The sequence below is a fragment of the Leucoraja erinacea genome, chromosome 14, assembly GCF_028641065.1.
Source record: "Leucoraja erinacea ecotype New England chromosome 14, Leri_hhj_1, whole genome shotgun sequence".
Taxonomy (NCBI): domain Eukaryota; kingdom Metazoa; phylum Chordata; class Chondrichthyes; order Rajiformes; family Rajidae; genus Leucoraja; species Leucoraja erinaceus.
Window position 1 is genome coordinate 16,914,994 of NC_073390.1, and position 24,587 is coordinate 16,939,580.

The 24,587-nt window shown below is 42.8% G+C and overlaps 1 protein-coding gene across 2 annotated transcripts in view; it reads right to left on the bottom strand.

The window, feature by feature from the left end:
• Window positions 1–24,587, bottom strand: part of plod2 (procollagen-lysine, 2-oxoglutarate 5-dioxygenase 2) — a 138,664-nt gene that overhangs the window by 61,643 nt on the left and 52,434 nt on the right. For both annotated transcript variants that reach the window (XM_055645684.1, XM_055645686.1), the window contains exons 3-4: window positions 24,014–24,150; window positions 6,541–6,704 (exon numbers count right to left, since the gene is read on the bottom strand). In XM_055645684.1, the coding sequence (XP_055501659.1) occupies window positions 6,541–6,704; window positions 24,014–24,150 (301 nt within the window). The remainder of the gene's footprint in view (window positions 1–6,540; window positions 6,705–24,013; window positions 24,151–24,587) is intronic.

Genomic DNA, 24,587 nt, shown 5'->3' on the forward strand with positions numbered 1-24,587 from the left:
ACTTCATCTTAATATGTAACTCAGGACTGCAGGAGAAAGGGCTGAGAAGCTTTCTGTTAAACTAGTGGGTGTAGCTACAAAGTATGACTCATAACATGAGTGACACTGATCTACATCCTCCCTCTTAAAGAATTAAATGTCAGTACAAAACTATTGACTAAATAAGGCATGCATAGCAATTGATAACAAGCTGGAGGAAAGTCAAACATAGCCTGGGTACTTCACGGTGGGCTTGTAAATACGACCAGCACGTGTGAGATAAAAACCATCTTCATTTTCCCCACCGGGGACAGAGCCGGTGGCTTCACAAGTGACGGAGATTGAACCAGCATTCCCGGTGATGAAACAGGGGACTGCAGCGCAGACGGAGGGGGCGTCGCTACTGGCAAAGCAGCCGCTCCCAAAGTGGGTTGTTGTGCTGGTGTAGGCGGATCAATGCCGCTGGACACGGACTGAATTACACTTGTACAGTCCGGATAATACGGAGGTGGAGTCGGCCCATTCACAGGCAGGATATGTTGTCTGGTACGCCATCGGCACTGGCCAGATACGAGCGTGGCAGTTCCAGAAATTACACCAATACATATGGTCATGGCCTTTGTCAGTTTGCAAACGAACCAATGGTGGCAGCGGCCTACTTGTCTTGTCATACCACTGTTTTTGAATGTCACGCTTTTGTTGTAACCTGGGCTGGACTTCCGATGGTGGAACCACCTGCGGGATCAATGCCTGATCTGCCACAGGCACCGTGGCTCGGGTCTGCCTTGACAATAAACGTTGAGTGGGTGAACCCAAAATGCGGTCGCGGGAGAAGTTGCGTAGGTTGAGCAGATCCAGGTACACGTCGGAATTAGCTCTGTATGAATGTTCCATGAGCTCTCTGGCACTCTTGACAGCCCGCTCAGCTAATCCATTCGACTGTGGATATTCAGGGCTGCTGGTGATGTGCTCAAATCCTCAGTGTGCAGCAAACACCTTGAAGTGTTGGCTGGTAAATTGACTGCCATTAACAGATAACAGTATGCATGGTGCTCCGCGGTCTGCAAAATGGCGAGCAAGCTTTGAAACTACCACGCGAGAAGTGGGGCTGCTAAGAAAATCAATCTCAAACCATCCAGAATAGGAATCAACAAGTACCAGGTACTGCTTGCCATGCCATTCAAATATGTCAGTGGCCACTGTAGACCACGGGAGAGCAGGAGCCGGATGTGAAAGAAGTGGTTGCTTTTGTTGACGAGGTGCCAAGCTGTTACACACTGCACCGGTTCTCGGTAATGTATTCGGCCATGCCAGGCCAGTAAAACATGTTTCTTGCCTGGCTTCAACACCAGGGTGGCCTGCATGGACCGCATCAAAATACTTGCTGTGCAGCGAAGCAGGGAACACAGCCTTATGTCCTTCTACAATAATGCCATCCTGCAGCACTAGCTCATCGTGGACGGCAAAGAAAGGCCGAACTGGCAGCGGAACGCTGTGGTGTTTGTCAGCCACGCTTAATGACGGAGGCGAGCGATCGTAAGGTACAGTCAGCAGCAGTGTGGGCAACCAAGTCCTCCACACAGTACGAGGGAATAAAGGACACAGTCATTACGATAAAGTCATCATCAGGCGAGGACGGACCCTCACAGGTCTTCCAGGGTGCACGCAAGAGAGTGGTAGCCAGGTGTATATCCTTACCACGTTTGTAGGTCAGATGATGTCATATGTTTGAAGTTGTAGCAGCATCCGCTGTAAGCGCGCTGGAGAGGCTTGATTAGGTTTGTTAAAGATGCTGATCAGAGGTTGGTGGTCGGTTTCAATCGTGACCGAATGTCCAAATATAAAGTCGTTAAATAAAGCTACAAAGTATGACTCATAACATGAGTGACACTGATCTACAGTGGGGTTGGGGGAAACGGTTTTTCCAATCTCTTACTTCGACGGAGATGCGACTTCTTTCCGTATCGTATCTATGTCCCCACTGCGGCCTAACATCGTGGAGTTGGCGGCCTTTCCTGGAGACCAACGGGTGCACCAACCCGTCTGCGGAGCTTGCAATCCCTTTGCTGGGGATTTTGGTGCGTGCTAACCAGTCAGCAGAAAAACTGTACGTGATTACAATCGAGGCCCTGTGGACTTTGACATCGTGTTGCCCTCAGTCTCTGGTAAGAAGAGGCCGACTCGTGAGGTCCATCCTGTGGAGAAAGTTTCAACCATCCCGACGCGGTGATTTTGATCACCTCGACGGGGGCTTTGATTGTCAGCTGTGGGGGCTTTGATCGACCCGACTGCGGATGGTTCAACTGCCCCGACCGCAGGAGAACAAAGAGGAAGAAGATTGAACTTTATTGCCTTCCATCACAGTGAGGAATGTGGAATCCACTGTGGTGGATGTTTATGTTAACTTTTATGTGGTCCTGTTGCTTTTCACTGAGTATGGCTGCATGGAAACTCAAATTTCACTGTACCTTAACTGATACATGTGACAATAAACAGACCTTGACTGTGTAACCTTGAAATCACTCGTTTCCTGGATCTTAGTCTGGTAAAGGGTCTCGACCTAAAACATCACTCATTCCTTCACTCCAGGGTTGCTGCCTGATCTGCTGAGTCACTCCAGTATTTTGTGTCTATCCAAGAAAGTGCCAGAAGCAAGTCCTAACTGGTTGATTTTCATTTGGATTTATTAAAATGACTGGTATCAAGAATATTCCTTCGGTTTCTCGACTTGTGAACTTTGCAATAGAAGTAAATACAAATGGTCATTCTAAATGTGACACAAAGCCTGCTCTATGGGGCAGACTAAGGAGCAAAGATTTCCCTTTACTGTATTGTACAGGAATGTTAATCCACAAACTCAGTGCTATGGCTACAACAGCAACAATTGCTATAGGAACAGGAACAATATTTTAAGAGAGTATACACAAGCAAAGACCAGTTGAGATGATAATCTGCTTCTGTACTAAAGATCATTGCAATTGTTGCTGACCAACCAGTCAGTCAGGGCATTTTATTCCCAAAATTGCCACAACTTTTCAGCCGAACATGACCCAAAACCCCCCCAAAAAACTCTGTTTTACGTTTTTGGAAACTCAATCCTGCTGGAAAACCAGATTTAATTTGTAGTGCAAAACAGATATCCAAATAGAACTGTCTTGACCCGAAAGGTCGCCTATTTCCTTCACTCCACAGATGCTGCCTCACCCGCAGAGTTTCTCCAGCATTTTTATCTATCTACAAATATAAAGATACATTATGCTTATCAATCCAAATTTTGCATATGGAAGCTTCGGATCACATCTCAGAAGAAGGGAATATAAAAGGAAATGCTTTGATTGGTCTTATGGCTGATAGCCACATTTTGGTAATGTCAGTTTTAGACTTCACACACGTCCATCACGGGTATTAACCTCGCCCTCACTGAAGAGATCTACAGGAAGCATTGCCTCAAGAAGGTGGCTAATATTATCAATGGGCCACACTATGCTGGACATGCTCTCCTCTCACGGTTGCCATCAGAAAGAAGGTACAAGAGCCCGAGAACAGATAGATCCACATTCAAGAACAGATTAGAATCATAGTGGAAACAGGCCCTTTGGCCCATCTTGCCTACACTGGCCAACATGTCCCAGCTACACTATCCCCATATCCCTCCAAACCTGTCCTATCCATGTAAAGCTTCTTCCAGTAAACGATTAGGTTCTTGAACCATTCCTCGCAACCCTAACCACAAGCCCACATCAGCACTGAACTACAATGGGCTTTGAATGGGTTGCACTGCATCACCTTGCACCGTTATGGTCTGTTTACTGAATATAACTGATAATTTATTATACAATTGTTTATTGTATATTTATTTAATGTGCTGTTTCATTAGTGTGCCTGTAAAGCTGCTGCAAATATGAATTGTATTGTTCCAGTATCAGTGCATATGACAACTGAATACTCTTGACACATCTGAGAACTCATCTTGAGTTTGTTCTAAACAGGAGGCTGTAGATTAGTGACATGTAACATGCCCTGCTCCAATTTTCTCATTGTGTAAGTGAAAATTATTGGATAAATATTTCTCTGTTCGGTATATTTAATTAAAAACTGAAAAGGTGATTTTCAAAGTAAAGCTGTTATTCCTAAAGAAAACTAAACACTTGGTTTGGGGGAGATTTGCAAAGGAAGACATTTAAATAAAGATATTTAGGTTAGTGTTGAATTTGGTTGTTTGTTTGGGGAAAAGTGGAATTGGGGAAAAGGAGGGATGTGGGAGCTACTTTGGCAAATGAGTCATGTCGGAACAGAATCATGCTCTTCACCCTACAGGTCATTCCAACTAGCAAGCACCTATCCAACACCATTTTATGCTCACATACAAAAAGTAATCCTCCGTCAGTTTCGCCACCACCAACGTGACCCCACCACTCGCCACATCTTCCCATCTCCCCCCATATCTGCCTTCCGCAAAGACCGCTCCCTCCATAACTCCCTTGTCAATTCTTCCCTTCCCTCTCGTACCACCCCCTCACCGGGCACTTTCCCTTGCAACCGCAAGAGATTCAACACTTGTCCCTTTACCTCCCCCCTCGACTCCGTTCAAGGACCCAAGCAATCGTTCCAGGTGCGACAGAGGTTTACCTGCATCTCTTCCAACCTCATCTATTGCATCCGCTGCTCTAGATGTCAGCAGATCTATATCGGTGAGACCAAGCGGAGGTTGGGCGATCGTTTCGCCGAACACCTCCGCTCGGTCCGCAATAACCAAGCTGACCTCCCGGTGGCTCAGCACTTCAACTCCCCCTCCCACTCCGTCTCCGACCTCTCTGTCCTGGGTCTCCTCCATGGCCACAGCGAGCAGCACCGGAAATTGGAGGAACAGCACCTCATATTCCGTTTGGGGAGTCTGCATCCCGGGGGCATGAACATCGAATTCTCCCAATTTTGTTAGTCCTTGCTGTCTCCTCCCCTTCCTCAGTCCCCCTGCTGTCTCCTCCCATCCCCCAGCCTTCGGGCTCCTCCTCCTTTTTCCTTTCTTGTCCCCGCCCACCCCCGCCCCCGATCAGTCTGAAGAAGGGTTTCGGCCCAAAACGTTGCCTATTTCCTTCGCTCCATAGATGTTGCTGCACCCGCTGAGTTTCTCCAGCTTTTTTGTGTAACCCACCATTTTATTCTCTCCTCGTTCCCATCAACTCACTTGCAGTTTCTGACCACTCACCAGCGCAAAAGGGGCAATTTATGGTTTTTCAACTGACCTACCAACATGCCCATCATTAGGAAGTGGGAGTGTCAGGAGAAAACCTACAGGGTCACAGGGAGTGCATGCAAACTGTGCACATGCAACACCCAAGGTCAGGATTGCAGAGAATTGTCGATGCAGCCCAGACCTTCATACAAACCAACGCCCCTTCCATTGACTCCATTAATACTTCACACTGCCTCGGCAAGGCCACCAGCACAATCAAGGACAAATCTCACCTGGTCATGTCCTCGTTTCTCCTCCCCCATCATGCAAGAGGTACAAAATAGTAGAAGCAGGGCAAGAGACACAGCTACGATACATAGGCGGAGTCGCAACATCGGAGGCTTGGATTGCCTCAGCGCAGAGGGAGAGCAAGGAGGGAAGAGACAATGACTTTGGGACTTAAACTGTGCTGAGTGTTTGTTATTTATTCTATGTTATGACTGCAGGCTAAACCATTTTGTTGCACTGAAAAGTGCAGACAACAAGTTGAATCAAATCAAATCAAATCAAATCAAATACCTCATTGGAGACCCTTGGACTATTTTTAATTTTTTAAGTTCACTGGACTTTCTTGCACTAAACGTTATTCCCTTTATCATGTATCTGTACACTGTGGATGGCTCGATTGTTATCACGTACAGTATTTCTGCTGACTGGTTAGCATGCACTCAAAGCTTTTCACTGTACCTTGGTACAATTGATAATAAACTAAACTAAAACTAAATATTGAACCCAGGTGGCAGGTGGTGTGAAGCAGGACCACTACTGGCTGCACCACTGTGCCACCCATGGTTCTTTACTGGGTTTTTTCCCGCATGTCAATAAACAGTACATGTGCAAGTTGTCAACGGCAATTCGGAGTTAGTGGATAAATTAGGTGACAGAGAAAGAATTCAAAGTTGGATAATACTGTTGACTGTCTGAAAACATATTCTGATATTTTTTCACAATAATGTTCTTGATCACATTTAAGTCTTGTTGTTCTCACTTTCTTAGCAAAGCAGAGTACTCAATCAGATCATACCCCTGCCATTAGACATGATTAGTACGGTGTCAAGCGTTATGGGGGAGAAGGCAGGAGAATGCGGTTAGGAGGGAGAGATAAATCAGCCGTAATTGAATCGCGGGGTGGACATGATGGGCTGAATGGCCTAATTCTGCTATCACTTTATGGCCTTATTAACTTGAAACTCCAATGTATTAGAGTGACTTGTAACCATTAAGTCAACCAAGCACAAAGTAGTGTTTATCCAAAAGTTTTATCAATGGTTGGGTTTTTCAGTGCATCGTCAAATACTTTTATTTTCTTACTTCACAGTAGATATTACCTCCTGAATTGAGGAATCTCTTTCCACGGCGCACATTGGGATACTTGTCTGCGAGCCTGTTATCTGGCCAGATAAGTCCTTCGGCAGCAAAAACCACTTTGTGATTGAACTGCTGAAACTTGGCCAGCAATTCTTCAGGACCACTGGCAAACAGAACGTCGTAACTGGAAAAACAAGAATAGGAGGTGTTAGCGTGCATGTACGTGTGGGTTTTCTGACCTCACCATTTCTTAGCAAAATTAATGCTGATCAGAGCACAGCAGGAATCTCATTGTCTGGCATATTACTCAAATTACAAGCACAAAGACATGAAACATTCAGCGGGATATATTATATTGTGAGAAGCTCAGTTACATGGAATAAGGGTAGAATCATAGATTCCTAGAGCAACAGAGCATAACGATTTAGACAAAGGAATTAAATGTGACATCTCCAAGTTTAATGATGACACAAAGCTGGGTGGCAGTGTGAGCTGCGATGCGGATGCTATGAGGCTGCAGGGTGACTTGGATAGGTTGGGTGAGTGGGCAGATGCATGACAGATGCAGTATAATAATGTGAGGTTATCCACTTTGGTGGCAAGAACAGGAAGGCGGATTATTATCTGAATGGTGTCAGATTAGGAAAAGGGGAGGTGCAACGAGACCTGGATGTGCTTGTGCATCAGTCACTGAAAGTAAGCACGCAGGTACAGCAGGCAATAAAGAAAGCTAATGGCATGTTGGCCTTCATTGCGAGAGGATTTGACTTTAGGAGCAAGGAGGTCCTACAGCAGTTGTACAGGGCCCTGGCCCTGACAAGATGGCACCTGGAGTATTATGTGCAATTTTTTCTCTCTTAATTTGAGAAAGAACATTATTGCTATTGAGGGAGTGCAGTGTAGGTTCACCAGATTCATTCCCGGGATGGCGTGAATGTCATATGATGAAAGAATGGGTCGACTGGGCTTGTATTCACTGGAATTTAGGATGAGAAACATATAACATTCTTAAAGGGTTGGACAGGCTAGATGCAGGAAAAATTTTCTCAATGTTGGGAGAGTCCCGATCCAGGGGTCACAGTTCAATAATAAGGGGTAGGCCATTTAGGACTGAAATGAGGAAAAACTTCTTCACCCAGAGAGTTGTGAATCTGTGGAATTCTCTGCCACAGAAGGCAGTGGAGGCCAATTCACTGGATGGTTTCAAGAGAGTTAGATTTAGCTCTTGGGGCTAAAGGAATCAAGGGACATGGGGAAAAAGCAGGAACAGGGCACGAATTTGAGATGATCAGTCATGATAACATTGAATGGCGGTGTTGGCTCGAAGGGCCAAATGGCCTACTCCTGTACCTATTTTTTCTGTTTCTATGTTTCTAATGTCCATGCTGATCAAGTTGCTAAACCAAGCTAGTCCCATATACCAGCAACCGGGTCCATATCCCTCCAAATCTTTCCTGTCAATGTACCTAGTCCAAGTGTCTTTTAATGTCATAATTGTACATGCGTCGTCCACTTCCAGATAAGCACTGCCTTGTGTGTGAAAAAGTTGTCCCCATGTCTCTGTAATCTTTCTCCTCTCACCTTAAAGCTACGCCTTTGAGTTTTAGACTTGGTGTCTGTTGCCATTTACCTGACAAGTATGGTGCAACTAAAGGACAACACTTAGTTAAAGTTTCGTGAATTTTGTGCTTCTACCAAACTGACAAATTAAAGTAACTATAAAATTGCAATATTTGTATTGAGCAGCAGTTCTACCTACAAAAGTAAAGAAATATATTTATCAAATTAGTTAACAAACATTTAAAAAGATTATTAAACACAATTTTCAACAGCAATTTTGAACATCTCTTTTCCACTGGGTATCACATCGGAAAATGGAGTTTCACAATGTCTCTAATCCAGAGAAGTGGATGTGCCTTCATCACTCTGCTGCATATCAGCTGTCAGAGAAAAACAGAAGGGGAGAGACAAGATACTGTAGAAACTGGAAACTTGAGTAAAAGACAAACTGCTGGAGAAACTCAGCAAGTCTGGCAGCATCTGAGGAAAATGGATGGAAGCATGCCTGTGCTTTAGGATGGATCCTTTTTATTCTTATGTATTGCCATTTCATTTTTGGAGGCCAGGAGAGAAAAACAATGAGATGCAGGTAAATTGTGGACCAATGGCAAATGCAAACACCTTGCAGCTGAGGCCAATAAGTTTCATTTCCCCATATTGAGTTGTCAAAAAAAAAAAAAGCACTGTTGCCCCTGCACTGTCTCACCCTTGAGTGGTATCGCAGGGAAGGAACAGAAAAGGTGGATCTCTGTTAACGTGTATAGTTAATCTGCATAGGTGGATGCTTTTGCAAAGTAGTAGGACATGGATCTTTGCAGAACTCTCAGAATATGCAGGGGTTGGAAGAGAAAATATTTCTGGTGATGAAGGGAGGAAACAAGCAATTATTGATTCAATTCGTGAAAAAGTTGTAGGCACAGCCGACAGGGTTGCAGTTTTCAGACAAAGGAAGGAACTTCATTGCAAATAGTCACAAGAACAAACTACATGTGGTGGCATAGTTGGGCAGCTGTAGAGCTTCTGCCTCAGCACTAGAGACCCAGGTTTGATCATGACCTTGGGTGCTGCCTGTGTGGAGTTTGCACGTTCTTCCTATGACCGCGTGAGTTTGCTCTGGTTTTGTCCCACATGCCAAAGACTTGCGGGTTTGTAAATTTATTGGCCTCTGTAACATTGTCCCTTGTATGTAGGGAGTGGATAGGAAAGTGGGATAATGGCCGGCATCAACTCGGTGGGCAGAAGACCCGTTGCCATGCTGCACCTCAAAAAAAGACTACATCATTTGTAAAGTTGATCAGGCCCTTGATGTAGAACTCAGGTTTTCGCTCCACATTATGGCTATTTTGGAAGTTTTCCTTACTCGTCACATACTTGCCAATAAATGTGTCCATAAATACAGAAATGGAGCCAGAAAACTATGGTGGTGAAATGCTCAGAGCCTTAGACCTGGTCTAGGCTGATGTGCCTGCAGCAAACATATTTTTCAGACTGAGCCAAGTTTTTTTCCCAATGTACTCTTCCAAATTAAAATGTTAATGCAGGTAATGCATTTTCAATAATCTTCCTCTTCAAAATGCAGCAGCTCAGAGGCCCATATCTGTACTGTCTGGCACATGTCCAGTCGACTTCTTAAGTTTCCCTTTCATTAAGCCTGAGCTTTGAGCAGGGGTGCTAAATGATTCCTCGTGAAACCTCACAATGCAGAGCAGTGTTCACGAAGGTAGATATATTTTATTTTAAAAGTTAACAAGGTGAGCATTGACCCCTTAGAAAATTAGGCTGGGAAATAAGTACAACACAGAATTAGGGCAACTGAACTAAACCGATATTTGGCATCAGTCTTCGACTTATAACATCCTCCAAATAAGGAGTTGGGAGAAAGAGGGAGAAAATTACATCTGGAGTACTGTGTACAATCTCGGTCTATTGTTCTTATTTTAGGAAGGAGTAACTATCACATACAATGTTTGAAACAGTTCAGAGGTGGTTTACTTAACATATCGCTGGAATGGGCTGTTTTTGTTTTACAAGGAAAGATTGGACAGGTGTGGCTTGTATCTGTCTGCTGACATTTACTTAGGAGGTGGGGACCCGATTAAAACACAAGATCCTTTTGACTGGTTGGATGTTTCCTCATGTCATCGTCCAATTACCCCGAGGTCTATAAATCTCTCAATCCCACTTCCTCACGGCACAATCTTTTTTTTTCTGCCAATTTCCTCCTTAAAGATGTAGTGGTTTTTACCTCTACTCCCTACAGCAAGGCAGGCATGTTCTTTTTAAACCTCGTTCTTTGCTCAGTCAATGCATGACTTATAGTCAGAGCTCTGCTGATCAAAAGACCTCATAATTTTCATGACATTAATTTTCCTCTGCAAGCAGAGATTGGGATGAAACTTCTGTGCTTTCTCTGTAGCGAGTCAATAACAGTCACAAAGCTAAAGGAGCTGGCCAAGTTGTGGCCATTGGTGCAAGTGGAAGGGAATATGGAGTCCTTCCACTGTGTGGTCAATAAACAAGAAAACTGACTCAACATTGCAAGGTCACAGGGGAGAGAGAGTAGGTTACTCATGTTGCAGAATTCCAGGAAGCAATACAGAAACATTACTGAATGCAAATGACTTAATGAATCAGTGTACTCCTGCCTCTTCATGGCTCGGTGCCAGTATGTGCAATGAACTAACTGATGGCCACAGCGGAAACATCAGAGACCATTTTTATGAGTCTGTTCAAAACATACACTGGAACATTTAAAAAGCAAATCAAAAAAGGACCAATCGTAAATGCTGGCAAAGTGAAATAAGAACAAGGACGGAATGAGATGACCTGCTGGGTACTTCAAGGATTTATGTCCAGAAGTGAAAAATCTTTGCAGATTTCCAAAAGCATTTATTTTTTTGCCAGTAAAATAGTCAAAGGAGAAAGTACTTCCGAGACATCTGTTAAAATCCAGCTGATATTTGAATACCTGTAGTTGTATTTCTTTAACCACTACTTCCTGGTCGGTAACTGATTATTGAGTGGAGGGCAATGTGTCCATTGCTGTGCCTTCATGGTTCCTGTGAGCAAACTGTAGGCCCTTAACATTTGCTACTAAGGAATTTCAAGCCCCGCTACAACACGTGCCAAATGTTTCAGGGCGATTTAATCAGTGTTTCTATGAAATACACTCACTCCCTGTTAAGTGCAGTTTTCTTAAGCAGCTATAAACTGTCATAATAGTGAGTTATCTGCATCTCTCAAAAACTAATAAGGCCATCGTAAGACTTGTCTGAAAGAGATTACAGTGTGAATCATCTCTATTTTGCTCTGAATCTGTTTCTCAGCATCAGTAAATTTGTTGCTGCATTTAAAATAAAAAATAGATTGGTGATAGCAGCGTATTCTGTGAACTCCTTGCCTCATTACACTACTCAGGTTCTCATCTGAACTGCAAGGTTTCCAAACATGCTCTACTTGCGGGCTACAGGATACCAGATCTTGATCCTAGAATAAAGTATCATTCATTGACTTATATGTTTCTATTCAAGTTGGTCATTTAAATATCCTGTATTTGAAAGCTTGGTGAATATCAATTTAAAACCGAATTACATTTGCAGTCAGACACGTTGACACGTCAAAGATGTACTCGGTCTGGAAGCAGTTGACGGCATGTTGACAGATAGAGGCTTCCAAGATAGACATAAAAAGCTGGAAAAACTTAGCGGGACAGGCAGCATCTCTGGAGAGAAGGAATATGTGACATTTCTGGTCGAGACACTTCTTCAGACATCCAGGATGATGGCTCAGTGGTAGGGTAGTGAGGATGCATGTCCCAAGTCATTCAATTTGCTAACATTCCCACGTAACTCCGGCCCCTTCTAGATGGTGGAGGTTGAAAGTCCAGGAGGTGCTGTTGACAAGCACTGGCAAGTTGCCGTAATAGACTAGCACTGCGTGGGATGGAGTCATTGGTTTTTCACCATTTTTGCAACTTGGTCACTTTGTATTTGTTTTGCTAGTGTTTGCCGAGTTTCTTTTTGTTGGGAGAACAAAACAAGTAGGGTAGGATAGTCACTTAACATAAAGACGGGTGTTCGTTGTTTGGCATGGACTAGATGGGCGGAAGGGCCACTTTCCATGCTGTATCTCCCTAAAAAGCTAAAGTAATGCTGCTCAAACCAAGAGGAGGACGTTGGCCAGGTTTCAGTGAATAAGATTAAGGGAAGAGGTTGGGGTTTGAGTGGGAAGAGTAATCTAGGCATATTACATTTAATTCAACAAGTTAATGTGTACAAAGGCACATGAATTTATTGTTTTCAGAAGGAATTTGTTCCCATTATTGAATAATTTAAGAACTGGAAGGCACTAATTTGAAATTCAAGCCAAGGGGGATGAGTGGAAATACTTTTAAAAAAATGCAAAGAATAATTATCTGAAACTCAATGTACGTAATTTGGTGGAAACAGAATCAAACTATCAGTGCGTTCTAAAGAGAATCCAGAGAAACATTCATGGGGCTCTGGAGAAGGAACACGGTCATGGGTCTGGGCTATGAATGGCAGACACAGAGCCAATGGGCCAACTAGCCTCCTTCAGAGTTAGGACAAACATACTTTTTTTTTTAAAGGACCAAAAAACAAAAACACTGTTTTTCATTTTTTAATCAAATTTTGATGGCATTTATGTTATAATCTATCAGGGGCAGAGGAAGCAATGCCCGCAGAAGCAATTTACAATCCACTTCAATGAATTTACCAGGAGCAGCTTATCAAATATGATCTGAAGCTCTCTGCCTAGAGGGGTGGTGGAGTTAATCAGTGCCTTCAAAGGGGAACTAGATAGGCACCTGAAAGAGAAAATATTGGCAGAGCTGTCTTTGCTGCTTTCTCTCCCCCCCCCCCCCCATGATTAGTCATCTTTCATCCCCATCAGGCACTTCTCCTACCCAACGTTAAACTCATCTCATCATGCACACCATCGCGCCTCTGCCATGCGATTTCTACCAATAAAATTGATTAAAAAATGTATAATCAATTTCCAGTGTTTCAAAGTGATATTTAAAAATAAATAAATTGTAGAACTGATACAGCCCATTTCCATGAGTCTAGACCTCCTACAAAAGCAACCACCCAATTTCCTTCCACTGCCCTACAAATTATTTTCTTTTTAGTCTTTATCCGATTCCTTTTTGAAGACACTGATTGACTCCATTAATAGACCACAGAATGTACACAGGAACAGGGCCTCCAATCCACAATGTCTGTACCAAGCATGATGCCTACTTAGACTTAGTGGTCTAAGACCAAGTAGTCTAAGTAAGCACCACTTCTGCCTTCCATCATCTTTATGGGTACCGAGTCTGGAAAATCACTGAATTGGATGGGGTGAGACAAAAGAATGGCGACAACAGTATGCAGTCCCATTCCTCATCATTGCTCTGACGGAAATAAAGATAAAGCACCATCAAGGACATAAGGTCATCCACCATATTCCTCAACCCCCACCAGATGAAGAGAATGGCAGCATTCATCATCATGTGAATATCATGAGAAAAAGTGCTTCAACCAGTGCTCGATACCTTTTGAACTCCAGCAGACATCAATTGGTTCAGTGGGAACAAGTGAAGACAATAATAAACAAATAGCTTCTTATACAGAGTGGAGCATAATTCCAATTGCCGAGTGAACAGGATGCTCAATTTCCTTTGTTCTCAGAGATCCACAACTGTGGAAAAGGCCAAATACAAAAACTCCCATTAATCCAGGTTTCTGTCACCACAAAGTTCCAAATAGCCTCAGATTTCTTTGGATTAAGCAAACTACATTTTCTTTGGCAATTGTAGCAGACACTGGTTAAACTGTTCAGACACCAGTTGCTCATTTCCTCCACGTTTAGGCAGCTCACTTCAAGGAGTGACAGACTTCGTCAGATGGAAAAGAATATAAAAGGAACAGAAAGGATTTGGAGCCAAACAACAGAAATGCCTCCACTATGTTCTTTAAATGTCAAGGACCCACACTATCTTGCTCCTATACCGATGACAACTCCGATTCAGGTTCAATTTTAATTGTCATTGTCAGTGTACAGTACAGAGACAACGAAATGCATTTAGCATCTCCCTGGAAGAGCGACATAGCAAATGATTTGAATAAATAATAACAAGTGTCCGTGGGGGGGGGGGTGGTGATTGGCAGTCACCGAGGTACGTTGTTGAGTAGAGTGACAGCCGCCGGGAAGAAGCTGTTCCTCGACCTGCTGGTTCGGCAACAGAGAGACCTGTAGCACCTCCCGGATGGTAGGAGGGTAAACAGTCCATGGTTGGGGTGAGAGCAGTCCTTGGCGATGCTGAGTGCCCTCCGCAGACAACGCTTGCTTTGGACAGACTCAATGGAGGGGAGCGAGGAACCGGTGATGCGTTGGGCAATTTTCACCACCCTCTGCAATGCCTTCCGGTTGGAGACAGAGCAGTTGCCATACCATACTGTGATGCAGTTGGTAAGGATGCTCTCGATGGTGCAGCGGTAGAAGTTCACCAGGATCTGAGGAGACAGATGGACCTTCTTCAGTCTCCTCAGGAAGAAGAGATGCTGGTGAGCCTTCTTGATCAGAGTTGAGGTATTGTGGTTCCAAGAGAGGTCATCGGAGATGTTGACTCCCAGGAACCTGAAGCTAGAAACACGTTCCACCTCCGTCCCGTTAATGTGGATGGGGGTGTGCGTGCCGCCTCTGGACTTCCTGAAGTCTACAATGAGTTCCTTGGTCTTCTTGGAGTTAAGGGCCAGGTTGTTGTCAGCGCACCATGCTGCTAAGTGCTGGACCTCCTCCCTGTAGGCCAACTCATCGTTGTTGCTGATGAGGCCAATCACCGTTGTATCATCTGCATACTTGATGATGGTGTTAGTACCATGTACAGGTGTGCAGTCGTAGGTGAAGAGGGAGTAGAGGAGGGGGCTCAGCACACAGCCCTGTGGAACGCAGGGTTCAGGGTGAGGGTTGAAGAGGTGTGCTTGTCTAACCTAACAGACTGGGTTCTGTTGGTTAGAAAGTCCAGTATCCAGTTGCAGAGGGAGGGGTCGATGCCCAGGTTACCGAGTTTGGTGATTAGTTTTGATGGTATAATGGTGTTCAATGCTGAGCTGTAATCGATGAACAGCATTCTTACGTAAGTGTCTCTGTTGTCGAGGTGGGAGAGGGCGGAGTGAAGTGCCATTGAGATGGCATCCTCCGTACTCCTGTTCTTGCGGTAGGCAAACTGATAGGGATCCAGTGTGGGGGGTAGGCAGCTTTTGAGGTGTGCCAGGACCAGCCTCTCGAAGCACTTGGTGATGATGGGGGTAAGTGCAACTGGGCGGAAGTCGTTGAGGCTTGCCGGAGTGGCGTGTTTTGGCACTGGCACGATGGAGGTGGTTTTAAGGCATCTAACTCATGCATCATAGTTAGAATCCTGGCTTCAGAGGCTGGAATGGCTCAAAGGAGATGCTATTGGAAGACTATTTTTCTCCTTCCAGATGGTAAACATAATGTATATCCTTGGGAGGCTCTACCGTTCAATGTGACCATGGCTGATTGCCTACCACTTTTCTTCAATAACCCCATATCCCTTGATATTCTTTAGCATCAAGAAATCTTGGAGGTTTTAGCAGTAAGTGTCAAACCACATCTAGTGTCACGAGAAACCAGGCTGACAAGAGCCAGACCGCTCTTTTAAATGGCATTAAGGATTATCGTTTCCCCACCAAGACATTGCAATCCATCAATTTACAAGCACAGACAGAAGATAGACACAAAGTGTTGGAGTAACTTAGCGGGTCAGGCAGCATCTCCGGATATCCATCAGTCCAAAGAAGGGTTCCAACCCAAAATGTCGTCCATCCTGTCTCCGGAGATGCTGCCTGGCCCACTGAGTTACTCCCGCTCTTTGTGTCTATCTTCAGTATAAACCAGCATCTGCAGTTCCTTTGTACACATTTTATGAGCACAAACTGGCACCACCATTCAGTTTCAGATGCGTCTTTGTAAATCAGAATTCAATTTCACTAGCAAGTTTTGAAACAAAGTACGGTACTGTGGATTGCTCTCTTAGGCTACACAATACTGGCCTGGTAATATATTAATGGTGCACAATCCAGAAATTGGAAAATTGCAATAAATATCTTCAGAAACAAGAACCATAAAATTGCATCTTAAAAAGGATTATATTGTTAATTTATAATTAGATATAAGCAGAGACCCGAGATTTTCAATTTTTTTTACTAGTGCATATGTAGTTCCTTTTATTTTTTTCCAAAAGAGGCTTAAAAAAAACACCTCGGTAGTCTGCACAATTTACAACAAAGCTCGCCCATGAGCAGCACTATAAAAAGGCCTTGGTTCAGCTCAAGCACTTCATTTGGCCTTGAAATTGCTTCACTACTTTTTATAACAGCTTTGTGGTGATCCCAAGACTGAGAAGTCACATAAAAAATGAGGTCTTCAAATGCAAGGGTTACAGAAGGGCATTGTTGAGTCTTCCTGTGTTAAGCCCCAATGTGTCATGGTGCAACCTTTGGATCCATTATAAATTCTTGTCAATATTTAGCCCAGCATTTGCAATCTCAGTAGCCAATTCTTAAAGGGATATACCACAATTCATGTTGTGGCGTAGCTACTAGTGCTGCAGCCTCACAGGCCTAGAGACATGGGTTTAATCCTTACCTCGGGTGGTGTCTGTGTGGAGTTTGCGTGCTCACCCTGCGATTGTGTGGGCTTCCTTCAGGTGTTCTGGTGTTCTCCCACATCCCAAAGATGTGCAGGTTTATAGGTTAATTGGCCTCTGTAAATTGCCCCTAGTGTATAGGGAGTGGGTGTGAAAATGGGATAACATAGACCTAGTGGGAACGAGTAATCGATGGATTGGCATGGGCTGAAGGGCTTATTTCCACCCTGTTTTTTTCCAATCAATTTGAATTTGTTAGTGTACAGTACAATATAATGGTTGGTATGGACTTTGTGGCTTGAAAAGGCAAGAGTACATGCTATGAATGCCTGCAGCAAATATCTGTGTACACCTAATCCTATGGAAGGAAAAGCAGATGAAGTTTCCTTGACTCTAGTATGGAGCTTTGACGAATTCAATGCAACAGGAAGCACCAAATTGTGAAAGACTGCAGTGATCAGTAGCAACAGGTTGAAATAATCTAAGTCTAAGAATCTGAGAATGATAAGACCCTGAACTGCCTGGGGAGAGGAATGCAACTGAAGGCTATATGATAGGTCACAGATATCAGTGGGGTTAAAAAGTATAAAAAGCTTAGTTTGAGGGGAATGAAGGCCAATGAAATCTGATTGTTCTGAATGCAAGTAAAGAACTTTGGTTTTTCAGAGCAAAGAGTTTGTCATGTTGGAAATAATTCTGGACATTATCTATTGTTGTCATTTTGGGTAGGGGAGGGTTTTAGCTGGAACAAAACGTGAGGACGATAATCCTGCCAAAAACGAAGGAGTCAAATTTTCTAAAGGGTATTAAGACCCCTGCAGAAATTTGTTCAATTTTACACTAGTGCGAGTTAAACTAATATTTAACAATGGAGCACCATAAAACTGCAAAAGTAATTCCGGATTCTGGTCTTTTGGAACAGAATTCAGAAACATTTGTGCTTTTTGTCTCAAGGTAGGTTGCAAAGGACGCATAGGGGAGGGAACTTAAATATTAAAATGATTGTACAGTGGGAGGAAGCAAACCATTATTCTTTCCTTTCAAGGCATCGGAAATGACAACAGAGTATATGTTTGGTCTGTTGACAAAGCAAATCATGACGTAACGTCTGGAAGAAGTTTAACCACATCTGTATGGGATTTGTGCATATTTAAATTACATTTTTTAACTTCCCCATTGATTTATTAGGTAAATCTCCCCTCTGGTGTGGATGTGTAAACCAGAAAAACCCTTGGCCAGACTGAAGTCTGTATCGAGTATAGCAAAGTTAACCGTTAAGGTGTGACAAATAGCTACTGCATCCTCACTTGGGACTGGCAGGATGGAAGGAGGGTAGTTGGCTGCCAAGTCATTGTTATGTCAAGTTCTGGATGGAATTATAATGTTGACTATTTTGTGTTCAAATGGGGGACTTTATGCTAGAGATTGGAATGCTATCCCACTTTTGAAGCAGGAGGTAGCATGAAACTTAACTGATTTACAGCTCCCTTTCAAATGCAAAACAGGCTGACATTTCACACCTCTCACCAAAACTCTGTTTTATGACCTTTCTCCACGTTGTGAGTGGATGACCCTGACAGATAGCTTGGTGCCAATTCGTTACCGACTTCTCTGGTCCAGATCCTCTGAGTTTCATACAGTAATTAGAGCAGATACTACAGTGACATATCAGAAGAGGGTAAAATAGACCACACAAATCACTGTGAGAGGACTATAGCTTGGATCTTACCACCATAACCCAGCTTGCACATAATTAAACTGTCAATAACTTCTCGCACCTTTGAAGTTTTTTTATGTTTGTTCTAAAAGTTTACAACTTGAAGTAGCTGTCAAAAGATTTTTGGAATATAAAAAACACATTTGAAGTCCAAATTGTGTTTTGATCATTTCCAGTGTAGCAAACCTAACTCTGTTTTTCAAAAGATTAATCAAGGCATTTACAGTCAAAATTTGAACTAGACATTAATAAAGTGGAAAGGATTATTTAATAGGAAGCTAATCATGTAAAATTCCTGCATGACTAATCTACCGGCATATTTTTTGTGAAAAAAAAAAACAGCAGAAAAACCAGAGGGAATAGACAGCCCCATCAAAAGATTCTTGAAAATTTGCTTTTACTTTATAAACAGTCTTTTTTATTGCAGAGCATAAAATATAATATTTACGCCAAGTTTACAGCATAACAATTGTCGAGCAGAGCAAATGAAGGCAGATTTTAGGGGCGAGAAAAAGGTACAATAAAAGGTTTGTAGGGAAAAGAAAAATTTAGAATCATACAGCATGGCAGCAAACCACTGAATCTATTAGTTAGCAACTACCTACATACATTAACGTCTACCTACCTATTTTACACAGCCTGTAGCCTTCTGTGCCATTTCATGTCCAATGCTCATGTAAACAATTCTAGTTTGGAGTTTCTGCTTAAGCAGTGCATTCTGGATTTCAACCACTCACCGAGTGAAAGTATTTTTCTTCAAATCCTTTCCAAATCCCTTTACATTAAACATATACGTCCTGGTTACAAACATCTCTGCAAAGAGAAAAGGTTTCTCGCTCTGTCCTATTTCTGTCTGTCATAAGTATGTATCCCACAATTAGGTCCACAGAGTCTTGTCTGCTGCAAGGAAATCAAATCCAGTTTATCCAGTCTCCAATATGCAAAACATTCCATCCAAAATATCCCCCTGATGCCTCTCCTCTACATCCTCTCTGCTGCATCGTATTCTTCATCTCATGTGGCAGCCAGAACTGCAAACATTAATCCAGCTGTTTTATTAAATTATACAGTAGCCTCCCTCCCCTGGCCACTCAAGCCAAGTCTTAACTATCTTTTCTACATGTCGTCTGAAGTAGGGTTCCAACACGAAACATCTCTCATCCTTTTTCTCCACAGATGCTGCCTGACATGCTGAGTTATTATAGCACATTGTGTCCATCTTTGGTATAAACCAGCATCTGCAGTTCCTTGCTACATATCTTATCTACCATGTTGCTGTTTAAGGATTCTTAGACTTACTCCAAGGTCTCCATGTTCTTCAGTACTTTTGCATTTGGGTGTCCTTGTCTTATTAGACCTCCCAAAAAGTATCATGTTATGTTTTTCAGGATTAAATTCCAGTTGTCACTGCTTTTCCTATCCTATCAACATTTCCATGTTGTTGGGCATCTGATGGTTAACCTCCTCCAACACCACCGCATATTTTCATGTCATCTGAAAACTTTTAAACATAAATCCTATGTATAATTTGTGATTGCCAACATATCCAACAAGCAACAGGAGTTCCATTACTGATGCCCGAGGTGCACCTCGAGTCACAGACTTCCAATTGCTCAAGCAATTTTCCAACATACCAACATTCCAATCTTGGGTCTAATTTGCCATATTGCATTGGATGCCATTGGTTTTGATATTTTGGATAAGTCTCTCTTCATAGAACTTTGTCAAAAGCCTTAATGAATTCCACGTAGACCACATCAACTGCACTCTTCCTAACGACACCCGTCAGATAGTTTTTAAGAGGGAACTGCAGATGCTGGAGAATCGAAGGTTACACAGAAAAGCTGGAGAAACTCAGCGGGTGCAGCAGCATCTATGGAGCGAAGGAAATAGGCAACGTTTCGGGCCGAAACCCTTCTCCAGTCTGAAGAAGGGTTTCGGCCCGAAACGTTGCCTATTTCCTTCGCTCCATAGATGCTGCTGCACCCGCTGAGTTTCTCCAGCTTTTCTGTGTAACACCCGTCAGATAGTTACCTGTTTGAATAATTCAGGCAAAGAAGTCAGATAGGATCTCCCCTGAACAGATCAGTGCTCACTATCCTTGATTAATTCCTGTCTCTCTAAGTGTAGATCAATTCATATCCCTCAGGAATATTTCCAATCATTACTCTGCTACTGATGTTAGACTCATTGGTTGCAATTATCTCTGCTGCCTTTTTTGAATAGAAGTACCACATTCACTGTCTTCCCTTCAGTCACTCAGCAACACTTCTGCAGCCAAGAAAGAGTACAACATTCCTCTCATAGCCACGAGGGTCATCTACTTGCCTCCATTGCAACCTCGGATATAACTCATCAGGTTCTGGACATCTACTTTTCAATGGTAATTTGGCGTAGAATTTCACCTTCCACCTCCCTGAATTCAATGAGAATATTCTCCTCTACAGATACAACAAGTGAGGTCGTAAATGAATATAGCGGAGGTTTTCATTTATTGTCTCACCCCTTCTGCAGATTGCCAAAGTGTACTGTTTCCCGAGTCACCCTTGTCATTAATATACCTTTTAAAATGCTTTGGGATTTTCCTTAATATTGTCTGCCAGTGTTATTTCATATTTTGTGTCCCCTCTTCAGATTGTTATGGTTGTTGGCGAATAATCATCCCAGTCACAGTACAACACTGCAGAAGTTCTTTAGGACAATGTTGTAGTCCCAACCATTTTCAGCTGCTTTAAAACAAGGTAAAAATTGGGGATGTTTGCACAACATTTAACTCCATCACAGGTCCTCAGAAGCTGAAGCACTCAATGCTTGTATACTGCAAGGTTTAATCAACAGATGGACATGATCTGATGCTCGTGCTTCAATTACTTTCCTGTTGCCAAGTGCCCCATTGACCAGAAACATACTAATCCAGTACATAAATACTGTGGTCAAAGTTGGGCGACTCATCTGTCAACTCTCCAAAGCCATTCTATTGGTGTCAAGGCACAACAGAAAACCATCCACTTTCTTGGTTGAGTCCAATTCCAAAATACTCTAGCAGCTTAACACCATCTAGGTCAAAGCAGCCTTCTTAACATGCACCTCATCCTCTGCCCTGGACATTCATTCCATCCATCAGTAGCTACAATGTGGACAATCTCAAAAATATTAGCTATGACAACAGCACCTCTTGAAACTGTGTCCTCGATCACCAAGAATGATGAAGGCAGGTGGCACAGCCACATCTGCAGGTATCCTTTCAAATCGTTGGCTTGGAAATATATTGTAGATCTGTCATTGTTGCCAAGTCTAAATCTAGGAACACCCTACGCCCCAACCTTCTGGGAGTACCTTTACCAAAAGAGCTATTGTAGTTCAAAGTGGAAGCTCATCACTGCCGTCTCAAGAGCAACTGTGGATGGCAATTAGTGCTGGCCTTCCCAAAGACACCCTATTCCAAGAATAAATAGCTACGGTTCTTGACTGTGGTACACATTGTATTCTCGTCAGAAGTCAGCACATACTTCTAGTTGGGAGGGGGTACAGAGTTTATGAAACACCTCTTCAGAATTGAAACATATTTTATTTTTCCTTATATAAGCATATGTGGCCAACTGCAATGCTCTTGCAACTAGTTATGAAAATAACTATGTCCAAATTTAGAATCAACCCTGTATTTTTGTTTTATCTCTGTGGTTCGGTATTGCATGGATTACTGCCTTTAACTGCAGGTTGGCCAGGGAAACTTGCATCTATGCAATTTATATTCAAACACAAATTAAGATAGCATGCACTAAGTAATGCTTTACGTTTCTTTATTTGCAAAGTTTTTCATTTTCCAAAGTAGATTGTCCTCATCGTTTACATTGATGGCAATTTTTAATAAAGACCCCAAGGCTCAGGTTGTGTGTCTTACATAGTCAATCGGAGTGTCCTTAAAGTAGTTAAATAGTGAATTGTGTTGTGACCCGATATAACAATTGACTAATCCAGCACAATAAATAATTGCAATTTCTTTGAATCTGGAGACAGGTTAATTTTCAAACAGGTCAAATTCCACATTAAGACAATTTATTAATGTCCCTTCATTTCGAGTCATTGCACTGTGTTGGTGGTATAGTTGCTGCCTTATAGCGCCAAAACGCAAGTTTGATCCTCACTGCGGGTACTGTCTGTACGGAGTTTGCACATTCTCCCCGTGACTGCGTGGGTTTTCTCCGGGTGCTCCCGTTTCCTACCGTATTCTAAAGAGGTGCGGGTTTGTAGGTTAATTGGCTTTTGTAAAATGTCCCAAGTGTGTAGGATAAAACTAGATTATGGGTGATTGTTGGTCGACGTGGACTCAGTGGGCCAAAGAGCCTGTTTCCATGCTTTATCTTTAAACTAAACCATACAATCATGCACAGCATTTACTCACCTAAACAACTCTACCACCACCACCTTCAAAACATGTGGTCACTGCCCTCAGCTAACAGAAGGCACATAAAATGCATTCCAACATAGCACAGAACTGCATGATAGCAAAGGAAAACAAACATCATTTGAAGTCCTTTGACACAGATTCCAGAACCATTACCAAACAGTACATTCTTTCCAAGAAAAGGGGTTGCGATCTCAGCTGCCTTGTCAAGTTAAAGTTGTTCTCCACTGTGAAGCAAGTCATATGCTAACTGAATAAACTTCAACAAGTATTGCATCTAGCAGAGTTTATTCATTTACTTTTTGAATGCTGATCAGAAAAAACTCTCTACCAATTTACACGAGTCATTTGCCTGCTGCCTACACCTACTAAATGCCAAATCAAGACAAGGAAACTTTACTCAGCAAAAGCAGAGTGGAACAAAATTAAATACAGCTGGAAGTTTTTATCTCAGCAATGACTCTAGAGTAGCAGGGAATTTTGGTTCAAAGCCTCTAATTGCTGCACCAGTTGGAATGTAGTTATGGATCAAAACCCTCTAATGTGTTGTCCAATGATACCAAATGAATAAAGTCACAGAAACTATTCATCAGAATAATTAAAATGAGTTCAAGTAGTATTTTAGAATGTTGAAACCAAGGCAATGCAATAGATCTACCTCTTTTGATTGCCAGGTAACCAGAAGCAGAATATTTACTTCAAACCTTGACTAATCTGTTATACACCATTACTTTGTCTTAGGGTGGCACAGAGGAGCAGAGGTAGAGCTGCTGCTTCATTGCATCAGAGAACCCAGTTCGATCCTCACTATGGGTGCCGTGTGTGCAGAGGGAGAGGAAGGGAGTGGGAGGGGGAAATTCAATCGGTGAATGTATACACACACATCCAAGATCAGAGTTTTATAATTATAGAGATATGATATAATGGAGAAACAAGGAACTGCAGACAATGGTTTACACAAAAAAGACACAAAGTGCTGGAGTAACTTAACAGGCCAGGCAGTATCTCTGGAGTACATAGATATGAGAAGGTTCTGTTTGGGGCAGCAGAGCTCCACAAATCTACAACTGGCACAAAGCAAAGTACTTTTCCAGTTACTTGAAACATCCAACAAACAGTAGAGGCTCACTGTACCTGTCAGTGAATAATACTACAAGGTCGTCACGATCTGCGTAATTTTGCATCTCCTCCTTCAGTAATCGTACTTTCTGTCCTCCTCCAATCGAGTGGGGAATATTTCCTCCACGCCATTCTTCCCCGGCACCAAGTACCTAGGCACAAGGGGGAAACAATTAAAAACATTGCAAACTGAGAAAACCAGGCCTCGGATTTAATCTTCCCAACTTTGGGAAAGGGCAGTTGGGATCGACCATGGGATGTCATGGAAACAAACATGTCTAACTAATTTGATTGAATGGTGATGATAAATGGGGTTAACGAGGGAAACATGTTTGAGATAATCAATATGGATTTCAATAAGGCTTTTGACAGGCTTACGTAAAAAAAACTTTAAAAGTTTATGAAATCAAGGGCGAATCCAAGACTAGATCGAGAATTTTGGTCAGTAACAGAAAGCAAAGGGTAATGGATATAAGGGCTTTTGTGACTGGTGTTTCTAGTAGGGTTCCAAAGGGCCCAGCACAGGTCCTTGCTGTTAATGGTCAACATTATTGATTCAGATTTAACTATAATGAGTGTGATTGCAAAA